This window comes from Stegostoma tigrinum, chromosome 3 (assembly GCF_030684315.1).
Source record: "Stegostoma tigrinum isolate sSteTig4 chromosome 3, sSteTig4.hap1, whole genome shotgun sequence".
Taxonomy (NCBI): Eukaryota; Metazoa; Chordata; class Chondrichthyes; order Orectolobiformes; family Stegostomatidae; genus Stegostoma; species Stegostoma tigrinum.
In genome coordinates this window covers 115,835,155-115,851,456 of record NC_081356.1, presented here as the reverse complement: position 1 = coordinate 115,851,456, position 16,302 = coordinate 115,835,155, and the positions used below count along the sequence as shown (strand labels likewise).

At 42.8% G+C, this 16,302-nt stretch overlaps 1 protein-coding gene across 7 annotated transcripts in view; it reads left to right on the top strand.

Moving 5' to 3' along the window:
* Window positions 1-16,302, top strand: part of tenm3 (teneurin transmembrane protein 3) — a 3,293,451-nt gene that overhangs the window by 3,063,441 nt on the left and 213,708 nt on the right. For all 7 annotated transcript variants that reach the window (XM_059644858.1, XM_048526868.2, XM_048526869.2 and 4 more), the window contains 2 exons: window positions 4,260-4,358; window positions 14,129-14,367. In XM_059644858.1, coding sequence (XP_059500841.1) covers window positions 4,260-4,358; window positions 14,129-14,367 — 338 coding nt within the window. The remainder of the gene's footprint in view (window positions 1-4,259; window positions 4,359-14,128; window positions 14,368-16,302) is intronic.

Sequence of the window (16,302 nt, the reverse complement as noted above, 5' to 3'; positions counted from 1 at the left end):
GCCCAATGGTGTCAATGTGGATTTTACCAGCTTCAAAATCTCCCCTCCCCCCACTACATCCCAAAGTCAGCCCAGCTCGCGCCCTCTCCCCACTGCATCCCGAAACCAGCCCAGCTCGTCCCCGCCCGCCTAACCTATTCTTCCTCTCACCTATCCCCTCCTCCCACCTCAAGCTGCATCTCCATTTTCTACCTACCAACCTCATCCCCCCCCCACCTTGACCAGTCCGTCCTCCCTGGACTGACCTATCCCCTCCGTACCTCCCCACCTATACTCTCCTCTCCACTTATCTTCTCCTCTATCCATCTTTGGTCTGCCTCCCCCTCTCTCCCCATTTATTGCAGAACCCTCTCCCCGTCCCCCTTTTCTGATGAAGGGTCTAGGTCCGAAACGTGCTCCTAAGATGCTGCTTGGCCTGCTGTGTTCATGCAGCTCCACACTTTGTTCTCCCAGATTCTCCAGCATCTGCAGTTCCCATTATCTCTGTCTTGTGGATTTCATTGGTTTTTCTAAGTGCTTCAGACATTTGTGACTATCCACCTTATTTGCTACATTTTTGAGTTTTGTACCACGTTGAAATCACCACCTGCCAATTCAACTGGTCCCCATGAATATGTCCGAATAACAGTACCGATCCAAGTACTAACCCCAAAAGGACATCACTATAAATTTCTCCAGTCTGAAAATGACAGTTCACCATGATTCACTGCTTTCTGTCTCTTATCAAATTCCATACTTACGCAGCCACTGCTCCTTTCTTCCCTTGGGTTTCAATCGTGTTAACAAGTCTACGAAATGGTACTTTATCAAACTTTGAAGGTCCATATATTTACCATCAATGGGGATTTATCACCTCAACTCTGAGGAGCACCACTGTGGATAATTTATTATTTGAGTAAATTTTATGTGTACTGACTTTCTTTTAAGCAGCAAAAACAAATTAATATGGTCGATAATTCCTTTAATAAAGGCATAATAAGCATTGGACTCATGTAGAAAGTTAGATTAATTATGAATCAGGATATCAGCACTGTCAGAATATAGGTTAATTGTGATAAATTAATTGAAAACCTATTAGCTTAAAACTAATTTTCTGTGGCACTAAATTGGAAGAGACTTCAATGTCTTTATTTTTCCTATCATTTCCCGATATATTTTATGACAATTCCTGCTCAAGTCACTTTCCCAGTCCTGAATCTCACTTTGGGATTCTTCATTTCTGGCAGTGTCCGGCTCTTCCTAAGCTAGAATCAGTAGCTATTTTTAGTAGTACTTCAAAACCTCCTGCTCTCTCTTTTGACCTAGATTAACTTAGGCTTGTTTCTTCAGGAGCCCACCTTTGCATCTTTTTGAATTTTTCACTCTTTCTCTGGTTCTCCAAACCCTTTTACATTAGTTCTTGTAGAATCCTAGATTAACAAAACAGTCACACACATAGCAGGAGGCTGGTTGGCCCAGATAGCCCACGATGGTTCTCAGCAAGAGCCATTTAGCTGGCCCCACACCCCACCCTTTCCCAGTAGATCAGCAATATTGTTTCTCATCAGGTAATTGTCTGATTCCACTGGAGGGGTGCAGGCTTCAGGGAGGTGGGGTAAACTGGCACGATAAGCCATGTTCTGTTTTGTGGCAGGTAGATGGAAAACATCAAACAGAAAAGGAAATTGGCAAATTATGTAAAATATTGCCTAACATTTGTTGACAAGAAATTGCTCAACATTGAAGAACTGACTACAGTGGTGGATAAAGGAATGTCTGTGAATATTATTTTTTATTGACTTCTTGAAGCCATTGGAAAAAGGTCCTCATGAGAGACCTTTCAACAAACTTGACACTGTTGGAACCAAAGGCAATATGACAGGGTACTTTCTAAATGTTGCAAATCTAGATAGTAGTGAAGGCCCATGCGTCATGAATAGGTAGAGTAAATAGTCAAAAAGGCCAGTGGAATGTTAACCTTTATGTCCAGACAACTAGACTACAAAGTGTAGAAGCAATGCTTTAGCCCCAGTGAGCCCATTTGCGAAGTACTGTGAGCAGTTCAGCGCAGTGCAAATTTGGAAGGATATGTCTTTATTTTGGAGGGAGTTAAACCAGCATTTGTCTGTGTGAATACTTGGGCTTCCAAAAGCTAAGCTACGAAGAGAGATTGCACAGTCTCAGATTCTGTTTCCTGAAATTTTAAAGACTATGGGGTGATGTAATTGATGTTGTCAAGATGGTAAGGGGGACAGAGGGAGGATCAATATTTGCAAGTTGGGAAGTCCTGGACTAGGCCTTAACAGAGCCAGATTTTACAGAAATGATGTTCGGAAACAGTGTTTCATACAAAGGAAGGGTTGAGACTTGAATATTCAAATGGTATTTGTTGCTAGACCAACTGTTAATTTTTTATCTGTAATTGATTTTTGTTATCCAATGGCTATAAAATGATAAGTAATTTATATAGAGTTAGCGGTCAGAGCAATCTTGATCTTAACGAATGTCAGGCGGTGTGGATCAGGGGGTTTAAATTGCCTGCTCCTCTTCCTGCATTCCTAACTGAAATGTAACCCCAGTGCTCATCAATAAACAGCTAAGAATTGCTCTGTATTTCTCTAAATAGAACATATGGTTCAGCAGTGAAGTGACGAGCACTGTATACATGCAAATTCATGTAACTTATAGCATTGTCTACAATGGCATCTCTTAATGCCATCTGACACATAGTTCATAGCCTTAAATTGTTCTTTATTGTTACTGATAAGCTTACAACAACTGTGTAAGGGGAAAAGAAAGGGATGTTTATGCTGATAGCATGACCTGGATATAGGTGAAAAGGTGCTTGGTCGGAGCATTAACACTGATGTTGAGATATTGTGCCAAGCAGCCTGTCTCTGTGCTGCACTCTCCATCATGTTCTAGGAAAAAAAACGATACATTTCAAAAGAGGGACTGAATTTTGCAGAGTGCTCTGTTGCCAAAACCTATCTAAAAGGTAAGGTTCACCAACAATCCCAAGGGTTTCCATGCTGTAACTAATACTGGAAGCAGTGCTAATCGTTTAAAGGGAAGCGTTTGCCCTGATCTCAGGAGGAAGTCTGAAGGGAATACTTCTGTAGGCTTAACAGTTACAGCTGGGTCTACACCACCTCCAGGAGTGCTGGGATGCTCAGGGTCAGGGGTCCTTGGCAGCGTAACTGGGAGGCCAGATTTAGGAGACTGGGCGAGGGAAGAAGATTAAAAGCAGGTGATATATAAGTGTAGTGGTTCCTGCAGGGAGTCCCGAACCCTTGCCCGACAGCAGTCCAAACAGTGAGAACAACTGCACTTCCTTCTACTCAGGGTAATGTGCCAGCAGTGCCAGGATAAGGCTAATTGCACTTAAATGACAATCAGTGGAATCCCTGCTCTTTTCCATTACCCCTAGTGGCCTTCCCTTTCCCACCCCGTGCGCTCAACACACACACACGCACACGCACATGCACATACACACACATAATTTCAAACAGGCAGCAAGGCCGCGGAGGAGTGTACAATCTATTCCATGCTTTCCTTTCACTTAAGATCTGATTAGGAGGTATTATGACTTTTATTTTGATGAGTGATACCAACCACACTCTCTCAGGAGCACATCCAGGGCCACCTTATGAGTGGAAGTAACAAATGTGTCAAATTGTCATCTCTATCGGGCTCCCCTTGTAACATGTGCAAACTCACAGCATGCGCTTTGTGGTGACACTTTTCGTTGGAAGTCTGAGAAATCACAAACTGGCTGGCAACATCATTCCTTTGTTGTGCAGCTCGTCTGAAAATATGATCTCTTGTTTCCTGGAGCCATGCAGGAACAATAAATAACTGGATACTGCTTGGCCAACAGTGATATCTCCAAAAACCAAACTGTCTCAGGCACACCTCCGTTAGGGTGGGGTTGTACGTTGCTCTGATAAGTGGTAATAATGACCACAAGTCATCGCCGCAGGTACTTAAATGAAAATGTGTATTGAAAAGACTTCTTTATGACTTCACACGAGACGATTTTTAAAAAAAAAACAGTGCACTAGCAGTCTTGAACCTCTTAGATTATTGCAATAGGATTGTTGTATTTCCTTGTAAAGTGATGGAACAAGGTTGCATCCTTCGTAATAATAGTAGAATGCACCCCATCCGAATGTTCCTTTTATCAATGTGTATGTAGTTCGCTGATTGCTGTTTACAATGCTGATGGTCAATGCTTCCCCCGACTCGTTTAACATTTTATATCTCATTTCTGCACATAGAAAATTAGCAAAGCAGGCAGTTCTTGAGAATGGGCATGACAACCTTATAGAGATGGATGTTTTTACACCACCATGTCACGATGGGAGTTACGGGGACGGGTATGTCATCCTGAAAAACTACAGCAAAAAGTGATGTGAGCTGCCAGCACAGAATCCTGTGTATTGATGAACTGGAATTACTTAATAGAAATCTCTGTTTTGTTAAGGGTTTTTTTTTTTTGATGACATTTTCTGTGATGTTTCAAGGCCAGAGAACGATTCTCTGGTTTTGCGTCAGTACGAACGATCTAAATTCCTTATATTAGTAATACTTTGTCATGAAGCAACAAAGGAAAATCACTCGTCTGACAGTCTTGCAACAGCTCATTTCCCATTTACACCGGCTAGTTTCCAATCATACCAATTTAACCTGTCTAAGACACATAAGGTTATTATACTGTTTATTAGCAGACATAAGCATCTAATTACCATTTATTTTCCTTCCTATTTATGATTTCTTTAGCCTGCAAAGTAAGGTGAAACCTGGAATTTTGGTTCCATATGAAGCTATTCCATTCAGATTGGGCACCAGCATACGCAAATGTCCACATTGAGTTCACATTTAGATTTAACACAAATGGAATTGATTCACCAAAATTCAAATTCCTTAATCTTCTGGAAGGAGCACAGCCATGATGTGTTCATGTGACAAGGACATTGTATCGATGTTAGTCTGTGAGCTTCGAGTGTGTGCTTAAGAGAAAGTGAGGGGATTTTTTTCCAGCTTCTCAGGAGAAAGGGCAACTCAGGAATCTGATCTTCCCTGGACTGACCTATCCCCTCCCTACCTCCCCACCTATACTCTCTCCACCTAAATTCTTTTCTCTCCATCTTCGGTCCGCCTCCCCCTCTCTCCCTATTTATTCCAGTTCCCTCTCCCCATCCCCCTCTCTGATGAAGGGTCTAGGCCCGAAACGTCAGCTTTTGTGCTCCTGAGATGCTGCTTGGCCTGCTGTGTTCATCCAGCCTCACATTTTATCATCTTGGAATTCTCCAGCATCAGCAGTTCCCATTATCTCAGGAATCTGATCGCTGGTTCCTTCGTCCACCTGGAGGTCTCTGGCCATATTGTTCTAGTGGACGTGGGAAATGGGTGGTGGGTCCCCTCCTAGCCTCTGTTGCTGACCTGCTCATGTGGGCATTTGATTTTCACAGAGTCAGAATCAAAATAACCTGAGAGACCAGTTGGTCACCCAAGAAACAAGGTGCAAAGCCAGGCCCAAATTGACCACCATTGCTGTAGCTAGCATCCATATCATTAACAAAAGCCTTCCTGTTCAAAGTGATCAGGTCAAATGTCGCACTGGGATCCAGGGTAGGGTAAGAAAAAGAATCGGTCATTGAAATCTCATTGCTGCTTAGTCACTTCTTTTTGAGACCAGACTGGCACGTATTTCCATCAAAGCAAACTGTTGCAGTGTTGTCACTCCTGTTACCCTCAGGTTAGAGCTAGTCAGCACCACAGGGCATCTCCATGTGACGGTCTCAGTCATGCTTCCAGCAAGTTGCAAGTTAAACACATATTACAAGCTTCCCATCGACCTCAACATGTTTAATTAAAGAGACAAACGACAATCTTTACTGCCCATTCCCCACATTCTTCACCTCCCCCCTCCCACATCCTCAGGAAAGTCAGCAGGGGCTGTAATAGATCTGCATCTGGCACTTAACCTCTCCATTTTCCTTTTGTTGTTACTTTGTCTGCATTTGTTCCCAATTCAGAAGTGGAAAATCTGGCCCCTTGTGTTTACTTGTTGTGTTGTCAACCAAAGGTTTGTTGATCAAAATGCCTTCCTCTCCACCAGCCCCATCAGGGCTTCCAGGGTAACACATCACCCTGACTAATGAGCTGCCCACATTGGGCCTGCAGTCACATGACATCACTGGAATTTCAAGTAAGTTCCAGCCAGAACGTGTTTTACATCCCTAGGAATCTGATCGCTGGTTCCTTCGTCCACCTGGAGGTCTTGAGTTTGCTGAAGGGACTTTTTTTTTCACATCTCCCACGTAAGAGTCAACTCCATCCTGCACCTTATTGAGCTTCATCCTATGACACAAGTCTCTGAATAATGATAGGAAGCAGAACCACAATCTGATGAACACTCAGCTGTCTCCTTTCTGGAGAAAGGAGCCTCCAGCCTGCTTACTCTTGCCTGATCATTATAACCTCTCAGTTCTGGTATCATCTTGGAATCCCTTTCTCAATTTTCTTACCTTATTTTGGGAGTGCTGAGGGCCAATTATACCTTTCCTGTTGCCATCCCAGGTTAGGTCAGCTCGCTGAGTGTATTGCAGTGTTCCTAGCCTGAATGTTTCCGTTCCACAGTGGACAATATGCTTGGCAACTGAGCAGTTGGTCAAGCCACATTCTCCTTCTGCTGTCAGCCAGTTGTGGCACCAGCATTGGTTGTACCGCTCAATGGGAAAAGCTGAAAGAAAAGAAAGAGCTTACTTAAATGTAGTGCCTTTTGTGATCACAACACAGCTCAAAGCACTGAGGCTTGCAGTTATTATTTGGACGTAAGCAAGTATGAACAGCTGGTTTAGACACCATGAAATGTCACAAGCAGAAATTGAGATTCGCCAGGAAGAAGGGCATCAACGGAACATTCCAAGGTAACAAGGTGTAGAGCTGGTTGAACACAGCAGGCCAAGCAGCATCTTAGGAGCAGGAAAGCTGACATTTCGACCCTAGACCCTTCATCAGAAATGGGCTGAAGAGATTACGATAGAGTTGCAGTGGGAGAGAGATCCCCTGAGGCTTGTCCGGAGGGAAGAGGATAATTTCTTCAGTGTAGGCATCCTTAGAAGAGGCTTCGCAGTGAGGTTAAAATTGTATCAGAGATAAAAGGAATTGCAGATGCTGGAGAATCGGAGATCACAAGGTGTAGAGCTGGACGAACACAGCAGGCCAAGCAGCATTTCTGATGAAGGGTCTAGGCCCAAAACGTCAGCTTTCCTGCTCCTAAGATGCTGCTTGGCCTGCTGTGTTCACCCAGCTCTACACCTTGTTATCTCGGATTATCCAGCATCTGCAGTTCCTCTTATCAATGGAGCATTCCCCTGTTTTTCCACTGTTATGCCTTTGTGTCCACCTCAGCAATCAGAAGAGATCTCAATTTGGTGTTTTGTGTGAGGGACAGCAACTGGAACAATGTAGCAGTCCCTCATTTCAGGACTGATCTGAACTGAGATAATCTATCAAATCCCCAAAACATGCTTTTTCCCCTTAACTTTCAGTCAGAGCTAAAACTATTACCATGTGACCCATGTTGTTATTTTCCTTGACCCACTATTCCAAACAAATGGTAACTTTGTCAATTGCTGACATACCTTCACAGAAAATAGTGCCATAATTCTCAATATGTCATTGTGTGTAAGTTTAACAGTTGCCATTTGTACTTATGTAGCAGTGCAAACTTTTTAAAAAAAAATCTCAAGGTGCATTTCCAAATGTTGAAAGGTGGGGGTATTGGTGGCAGCGTTGCAAGACCATGCACAGTTGGCTTGCAGGTTTAGCAAGTCCAAAGATATGCAGGTACAGTGGATTGGACCTGCTAAACTGCCCATAGTGTCCCGGAAGTGCCAGCTAGGTGGATTAGCCCTGGGATATTCAGGGTTATGGGTTGGAAACGGGTGGGTCTGTGTGGGCTGCTCTTCAGAATGTGGTGCACACTCAATGGGCCGATTGGCTTCTATCTGAACTGTAGGTATTCTGAGTCATTGCAAAGACAAACCGAATGTTAGCCTTTATTGCCAGTGGTTTGGAATATAACATGAGGGGAGAAGTCTTAAAGCAGCTGGGCAGAATAATGGTGAGACCATCCTCAGGTTACAGTGTAAGGTCTAGAATTGGAGAGCATAAACACAGAACAGGTGGTTGCCCATTTAAAACAGAGTTGGATCATAGGAAATCCTTACCGTAGACAACTGATGAGGCTTCGTTATTTAATTTTTACTGAGTAAGAGAATCAAGGGTTATAGGGAAGAGGTAGGGAGGTAAGTTGAGAATGATCAGACCAGGCATTGAATGGCAGAGCAGACTCATTGGCTGATTAACCTGCTTCTGCTGTTGAGGTAATAACAACAAGGGTCTTGAAAAAGAGAGAATATTTTTCTGTTTGGATTAATAATTATTGGAATTTCCTATCCCAAAATTAGGGGAGACCGAGTCATTCAATATATTCAGGGATGAGTTCGATTTTTGACCTTCAAAGGAGTGAGGGATTATCAGGTGTCGGTAGGGCAGGCCCTAACTGGAATTGAACCTTTGATCAGAGCAGCCACAACCTTATTGCTTGATGGACCAGACCTGAGGGGCTGAATGTCTTCCCAATGCTACAATTTCAAATGTTGTTAAGTTGACATGCAGGTAAACAGTTTATGAAACTCACTTCAATTCCACTGCCCCCCGTATATGAGACCCTTTGTAAAGCATATAGAGAGCTAAGTTTTTGGTCACTCCTCCTCCCTTGATTTTCCTTGTGAAGTCAGCACCCATTGTGTTCATGTTCCTGCAAAACAGTAGTAGATGTCTTTTCTCCATTAAAGGCACCCTAAAAATGCAAGTGGCTTTTGTTGAACGAGATAGAAGAGCTGGCAGGGGTGACTGTAGGCATGATCGCAGAGCAAGCTTTTGAGACGGGCGAGGTAGAAAAGGAGTTTGGAACAGAAATTTTCGGGGATGAGTCAAGAAAGGATGCAGCCCTGATGGTGAAGCAGAGTTTGCACAATGTAACCAGTTATAGCAGCCTTGCAGATCTGAGTGGGAAAGAGCAGTGGTGATTTACAGTACGCCTCATTTTCCAGAACCATGTATTTACCCAAAAATCCCATTTCCCTGGCTACCAGACGAGTGATTTTGGAACTCTGATGGATTACTCATTAAAAATGCCCAGACATTACCATTATAATGGCAAAGTAATTTTAAGGACATAGACTGATTACATTGGAAGCTGCAGTAAAACTTAATTGGATTATAAACCAGCTTACATCCCTCAGAAAGGAATACAGTTTGTTAAAAATTGCATCCTAATTTTGCCCTGAAGCGTATTTGATCTTTGCCTTGCTGATAGCTCGTGTCACGGCTTGCATCGTTCTCGGTCTGTACTTTCTCAATTCCCTGTCCTGAATGTAATCTTTGTTTGCATTAATGTTTCATAGAAACAGAACTGTACTTGGGAATTGCTTCACTTTGCTAATTTTTTCTTTGTTGTTTCGCCAGTTATCTTTTATTTGCGATAGACCTGCCTGAACATTATTTCATTTACAAAATGGCATCAAATGAACCCTGGCATTGTGCGATGTACTTTGTCATGTAGCAGCTGCATGAAGGTTATGAGTGCTTATCACAGTTCTCTTCTGTGCTGCTTTCTCTGATTTATAATTGCTGCACCCTGTCATTTAAATCATTATTCACACATTTTGGTAAACTTAGATTGATAACATCTGTCAGGACTTCTGTGTCGATATCATAAACTGGGTCAGGAAAATTGTATGCTTAACCCATCTCTCACCCCAGTTTGTTATCCATTAGCTGATTGTGATCATAGTAGATATGTTGGTTAGTTCAGTTGACTGGGTGAATGGTTTGTGGCGCCAGCAGTGTGGCTTCAATTCCTGTGCCAGCCAAGGGATACCATGAAGGTCCCAGCTTCGCACTCCTGGCATTCACCCAAGGCATGGTAACCTTCAGGTTAAACAGCCACCAGCCATCTATCTAATGAGAGAATAGCTCTATGGTGGCTTTACTTTTTACCTTGATATGTCAGAATGCGTTTCAGTATCCGTGGACAACAGATGGTAACAGGTTCCCTCATGGCTTTCTGGTCAGACTCTCGTGTACTCGGCCTGGCTTGTCAAGATGAAGAAAAAGTGGCCGCGTAACGAAGGTCCTTGTAATTTGTAGCCCAGGATCAGAGAGGACAATTCTGGAAGCTGGGAAATCAGAGGAAACATTGCACAGATAGAATACGCTTGGGTAAAGTGGACAAAATCATAAATATCCTTGCGTGAAGTTGTCTGTGATGTTCACAGGCATGGAGGGAACCAGTGCGCACTGGACTGCCTCATGAGCGGAGATATCTATCGCACATTGCCACTATCCTTGAAGCTGCTTGTTGAAACTCGCAAGTATAAATTAATCATTTTCGAGCCGATTTGTTTTGATGGCCTTACAAGTTTAGAAATGGGAATAAGAGCTGCACAGTCCCCAGGCACTGTTCTGGCATTCATATTGTAATTGTTTATGGTTAGTGATATAACCTCTTTATTAGAGGTTGGACAGGTATTCTCGTCAGCGAGGTGATATTGCTGACATTGACCTGCACATCAAGAGGATGAAACAGCTCATTTCCAGAGGCGTTGTTACTTCACCAGGGAGATGTTTTACATATATATAGAATTTATGAAACAGAAGTAGACTATTTGACCCAACAGATCTATGCAGTTGTTCATACTCTACGCAAGCCTGTTCTCAACTTAATTCATCTCAGCCTCTCATCACATCCTTCTATTCCATGCTCTCTCATCAACATAGTTCTTTAAATGCATCAATGCTGTTCATTTCAGCTGGCCACTTTCTAACCAGTGCAGCACCAAATTCCTATTTAAAGGCCTATATATTTATGGTCCCTAGTTGTTGAGTCCTCGGTAAATATCATGCCCTGTCAAACCGCAATCTGGTGACCTCTTAGCCGTCTCCTTTCTGGAGAAAGGAGCCCCTAGCCTGCTTACTCTTCCCTGATCATTATAACCTCTCATTCCGACACCATCTTGGAAAACTGTCTTCCATCAGTAAAGAGGTCAGCTCACCACCATCTTCTCAAGGACAACTGGGGACAGGCAATGAATGCTAGCCCTGCCTGCAATATCCATGCCTCATGTGTGAACAAAAAAACCATGTCCACAACATCTTCGTCTTTTTTTTTAATTTGTTTGTGTAGCGACCAGAACTGTGCTCAAAACTGCAAAGTGTGGGATGCATATTCCATCCTCAGTATAGGGTGCCAGAAGATAAACTGCTCAAAGTCACGCTGTAGTGGATCCATGCCCCCTCCCCCACCCTGGTCACTCTGAATACTATTCCAGGTTTTTGCTGCACTTTACACTCAGGTGTAAGATGTTTCGGTGACAGATTCAGTCATGACCTGATGAGGTCATGTCCTCGTCATAGTATGAGCTGTCTTGTTGGAAATGCCTGACAAGATGCTTCAGCAGTTGACAGGAACCATTTTAAACTATGAAGGGTCCTCAGTACCTCAGGCAGCTGCCACATCTCAACAAAAGAACCTCCTGTGCATTGGAAAATGAAAATCTCCCCTTATCACTTACCCCTGGGTTCTATTGTCTACTGGATTTTATAACTCATGTTGGGTTGTAGTTCCACATCATTCGAATGAGCTTTCCAAGGGAGTGAAAATCAATTTCCCTGGGATATTTAAACTGCCTGTTTTGCACACTGCCAGTTTTGCCCTGCTGTTCATTTCAAGGGAATGGGAAATTATTCTGTGTGTAGGTGACCCATTTTACACTCTTGCTGTCATTAAGTATCTCCACAGACATGTTTAGACAAAGGCAGTGAGCTCCAGCAGAAGATTTTGCCATAAAACCTGAGTTCCAGCTCTGTCTTACCTAACACTCACACTTGAGATCACTGAGTAGGTAGTATGGAGAGGTTCCCCTGCCCATAGATCACCTGATGAAGGGGCAACGCTCCGAAGGCTTATAATTCCAAATGAAGCTGTCGACTGTAACCTGATGTCATCTAACTTCTGAGCTTGTCCACCCCAGTCCCATATCGGCACCTGCACATCACGGGCACTGAGAGAATAATCAGGGAGCGCTCAGCGTGACCAGAACACAGAAGGGACCAACGTTGAAGATATTTGTTTAAATCCAATGGGCTGTCTGTTTATCCACAACAGGTAGTGACATACATTCATGAGTGGGTTAAGTCATCCAACACATTTTGCAAGACAAAAATTATTTTACTTGACCACCACATTAAGTTTTGCTAGGCAAAGGCTGCAGCAACTGGAAAATTGGTGCTTGCCTGTGGTGCTCTTTGTTAGTGTTGAGACCATGTCATTTATATACCCACATAATTTTGGAACAAGTCGTGCCACAAACTGATGTTAAAACAATGCCAATTCGACTGGATTCACAGCTTTTCAATGCTAACGTTTGTATGGAAAGCTGATGCATGCAGGGAGAGTATGTGTGTGAGAGCCAGCCTCGATGTTTGGACTTCTCTGACCTCTAAAATGCCCAACCCAGAGCAGACTTTAGCTGGTGACTTGTTTTAAGAGGACTCCACCATATGCAACCACAAGGGGCACTTGTGGTGCCGTGGTAGTTTGCCTGCTGTGGGACCAGGATGCCCGGGTTCAGATGTCTGTCATAACGGGGCTGAATGCGTTGATTCAAATGAATCAAAGAATGCTTACAGTGTGTGGAAACTGGCCTTTCAACCCAACAAGTCCACACCGCCCCTCTGAAGAGCATCCCTCCCAGACCCATACCCTACCCTTTCCCTCTAACCCGGCAGTTCCCATGCCTAATCCATCTAACTTGCACAATCCTGGACACTACAGGCAATTTAGCACAGCCAATCCACCTAACCTGCACATTTTTGGGCTGTGGGAGGAAATAGGAGGAAACTCAGAGAGACACAGGGAGAATGTGTAAACTCCACACAGACAGCCACCCAAGGGTGGAATCAAACCTAGGTCCCTGGCGCTCTGAGGCAGGGTAACACCTGAGCCACCATGCCAAACCACTGAGCCCCAGTGCCAATATACTTGACTACTAGGGGGTTCTTGTGACACAGTGGTACTGTCCGTACCTCTGAGCCAGGAGACCTAGTTTCTGCTGCAGAAGTGTGTAATAACATCTTTGAACAGGTTGTTTAGGTAAATATCTACATTCAACTACTAATTATCACTTAAGTCTGCTGAGAGACACAGTGTAAAGAAGACTAACCTGACCTCCCTTTCATCAGATGCACTTGACTGCCCCAAGCTGATGATAGGGATCTTGGCATTATCTCTGAACTTGCCTTTGATTCTGATCTGATTAAAACAGCACATATCTCAGCTGGACACCCATGCTACATGACACAGACAGAGCCGAGTGCTGAAAGTGCAGAGCCACTTACATGAATCCTGATGTAGAAACAACGAGCCCTTTTATGTTGCATGTTTTATTCACCCTCAAAGTGAGAGGTTTTTGCTCAGGACTGAACTCTTCTTCTGTAAAGCCTCAATTCAATATTTGGAAACTGATTCAAATAACACACCAATAATTCTTGCAAAATACTTTTTAAAAATATTAATCACTCTTCAGGAGACTGACTTTAGTGATAAAATTGAATTGAAGTCTGTCAGAATTATTTTAGAACTCTAGCAGTTAAACAATTACTTGAAGCTATTGTGTACCTAGAAGGAAAGTACATGGTTTCAGATTCTTTGTCCACTCAAAGCAATCAGTCTCTAATAAAGTAGTATTGCTTTTCCTACTCTGTTCTTATTGAGGAAAAACGTTATGTTTGTCGAGCAACTATTTCCATTCATTCAGTGTAGGAGATGCCTTGTGGAGTATTCTGCATGTAAACACTTCTGTAAACCTAGATTGTGTTTTTTTTTCTCCCAATACCATTTCCAAACCCTTCAGCCAGCTTAATTTGTCTTGTCCATCCCTTGCACATCAGCATGTTTGTGCACTCAGCTCGCCTGTGCAAAACCCCGTGCACTTTATCGATGAGCCCCATTGTTGGTTGCTGTGTCTTGCTTGCATACATTCACGTTTTTTTCTCCACACTTCCTTTCCAGGCATTTCCTCTTCAAAACTGGGACGGGAACGACACCGCTGTTCAGCACAGCCTCGCCTGGTTACACCATGGCCTCAAGTGCAGTCTACTCACCACCTCCACGCCCACTGCCTCGGAACACTCTCTCCAGAAGTGCTTTTAAATTCAAAAAATCGTCCAAGTACTGCAGTTGGAAGTGCACAGCCCTTTGCGCGGTTGCTGTATCAGTCATACTGGCAGTGCTGTTGTCTTACTTCATAGGTAAGTACTCAACCCAGCATCATTAGTTTGGTTGTGTTTTGTGATCGTCTCTGTAGGAAGCAGACATGATTTCTGAATGATTTATGGCATTATTTATGTCTAAAGGTCACTACAAAATTGGAGAAGTTGTTATGATGTTTCCAAAAGGTCTGACATCAGTGATCTGCTGGAAGCTTTCTTTCCCTTTAGGGACAACGTTCTCTGCTATTGTTTCATTTTGATGGCTTCCCTTGTGAGCTCCAGTGATATTTGAAGATTTCTAGTGCGTGACCCAGTCACTTACTGAGTTGATGGCCGTACATCAGCTCAGATTGATAAAGGAAGAAAAAGTTACCAAGTGCTTAGAAACAAGAAGAGTCCCATCTGTGTAGTTCATTATTAGATCCCAGAATAAACCAGGTTTTCAGTCTATCTCCTTCTCGATCAGAAAAGATTGGAATTTTACATCAAACAAACTCAAAACTGTTGTGCAAATCCCAAAGTGAATACAAAATGAATAAGTTATGGACATATCAAAACATATTTATTATTGTCATTGCTGTACATTTTTAAAGAAAAGTACCATTTGTAGTGGAAATGATGGATATGTTCTTGCATTTGTCATGCTATACATGTGTACAAGATTTAGCCAAATGCATTTCATGTCAATAATACGATGTTGCCTTTATAATTCTTGCAGTAAGTTATCAACAGTTGTTCTCTCTGCCTTATACTAGGGCTCAGCAGAGCAAGGCTCAGATTGCCGAGTAGTTGCGTATGTTGGACAGTGCAAATGTGCAAACGTCTAGCAAAGAGCCTTAAGTAATGATTCGCGCAGGTTCATGTCTTCCTATTACTTACTGTCCAATTTCAATATATGTAGAGCCACTTGGCTGAGGAAATGGAGAATGGTAGATCACAGTTCCGGAATTAGTCAGAACAGAGGAATATTGTATTCTAGTCTTGTATTTCCCCACCCCACCACTGGGAAGTCACATTCAATTCCGTTTGGTTACTGGAACTGGACTCAGATCCCAGGTTTAGTTCTGATACAGGGTGTTATTAAAAAGGAAAGTATCCCCTGAAACAGATTACAAGTCTGCCACCCCCAACTGTGAAATAAAAATCTGTGAGTGTGTGAAATAGGGAAGTAATTTTGTTTCATCGCAAGCACTACCCTGCAATCCAGTGTAAAGACATATTCTATAAGGTAGTGCAGTGGTAATGTCCCTGGGCTAGTAATCTATGCTAATGTTTTGAAGATATGGGTTCAATGGCAGATAGTGGAATTTGATTTCGGTAAAAATCTGGATTTAAAGTATAACCTAAAGGCAATGCTGTAACCATTGTTTAAAGAATAACGACACATCTGGATCATTAATGTCCATTCAGGAAGGAAGCTGCATGACTTTGCCTGGTCTGGCCAACATGTGACTTCAGACCCACAGAAATGTGGTTGACTCTTAACTAATCATTAGGCAGTTAGGGATGGGCAATAAATGCTGGTCTGGCCAGTGATACCCACATCCCATTAGTGAATAAAAAAGTTACGACCATGTAATTTGACTGATGTTTGAGGGACTGGCTAAGATCATACAGATTTATGTGGAAACGTATGTTAAAGAATCGTGCAAAGACAATAATTTATTTAACGTGAGAGAAAAGAATTATGTAATACAATTGCAGGGACAAACATGGAAGCTAGATCCCGTAATCAATTCTGAGATGGATAACCAGTTCAATCCCCTTTGATGCCTTTGGCTGAGAGTTGAATTTTGACTAGGACTTGGCAGGGATCTCACATCCTCTGCTTCAAAATATACTGCCGGATTATTTACACCTAATGAAGGCTTTGATTTCACACTGATTCATACTGCTTTGAGTACCATTTAACCTTAACCTCTGACAGTGTTTGTCCCGATATGGAATAAATTATTATTATTCTCACACTTTGAA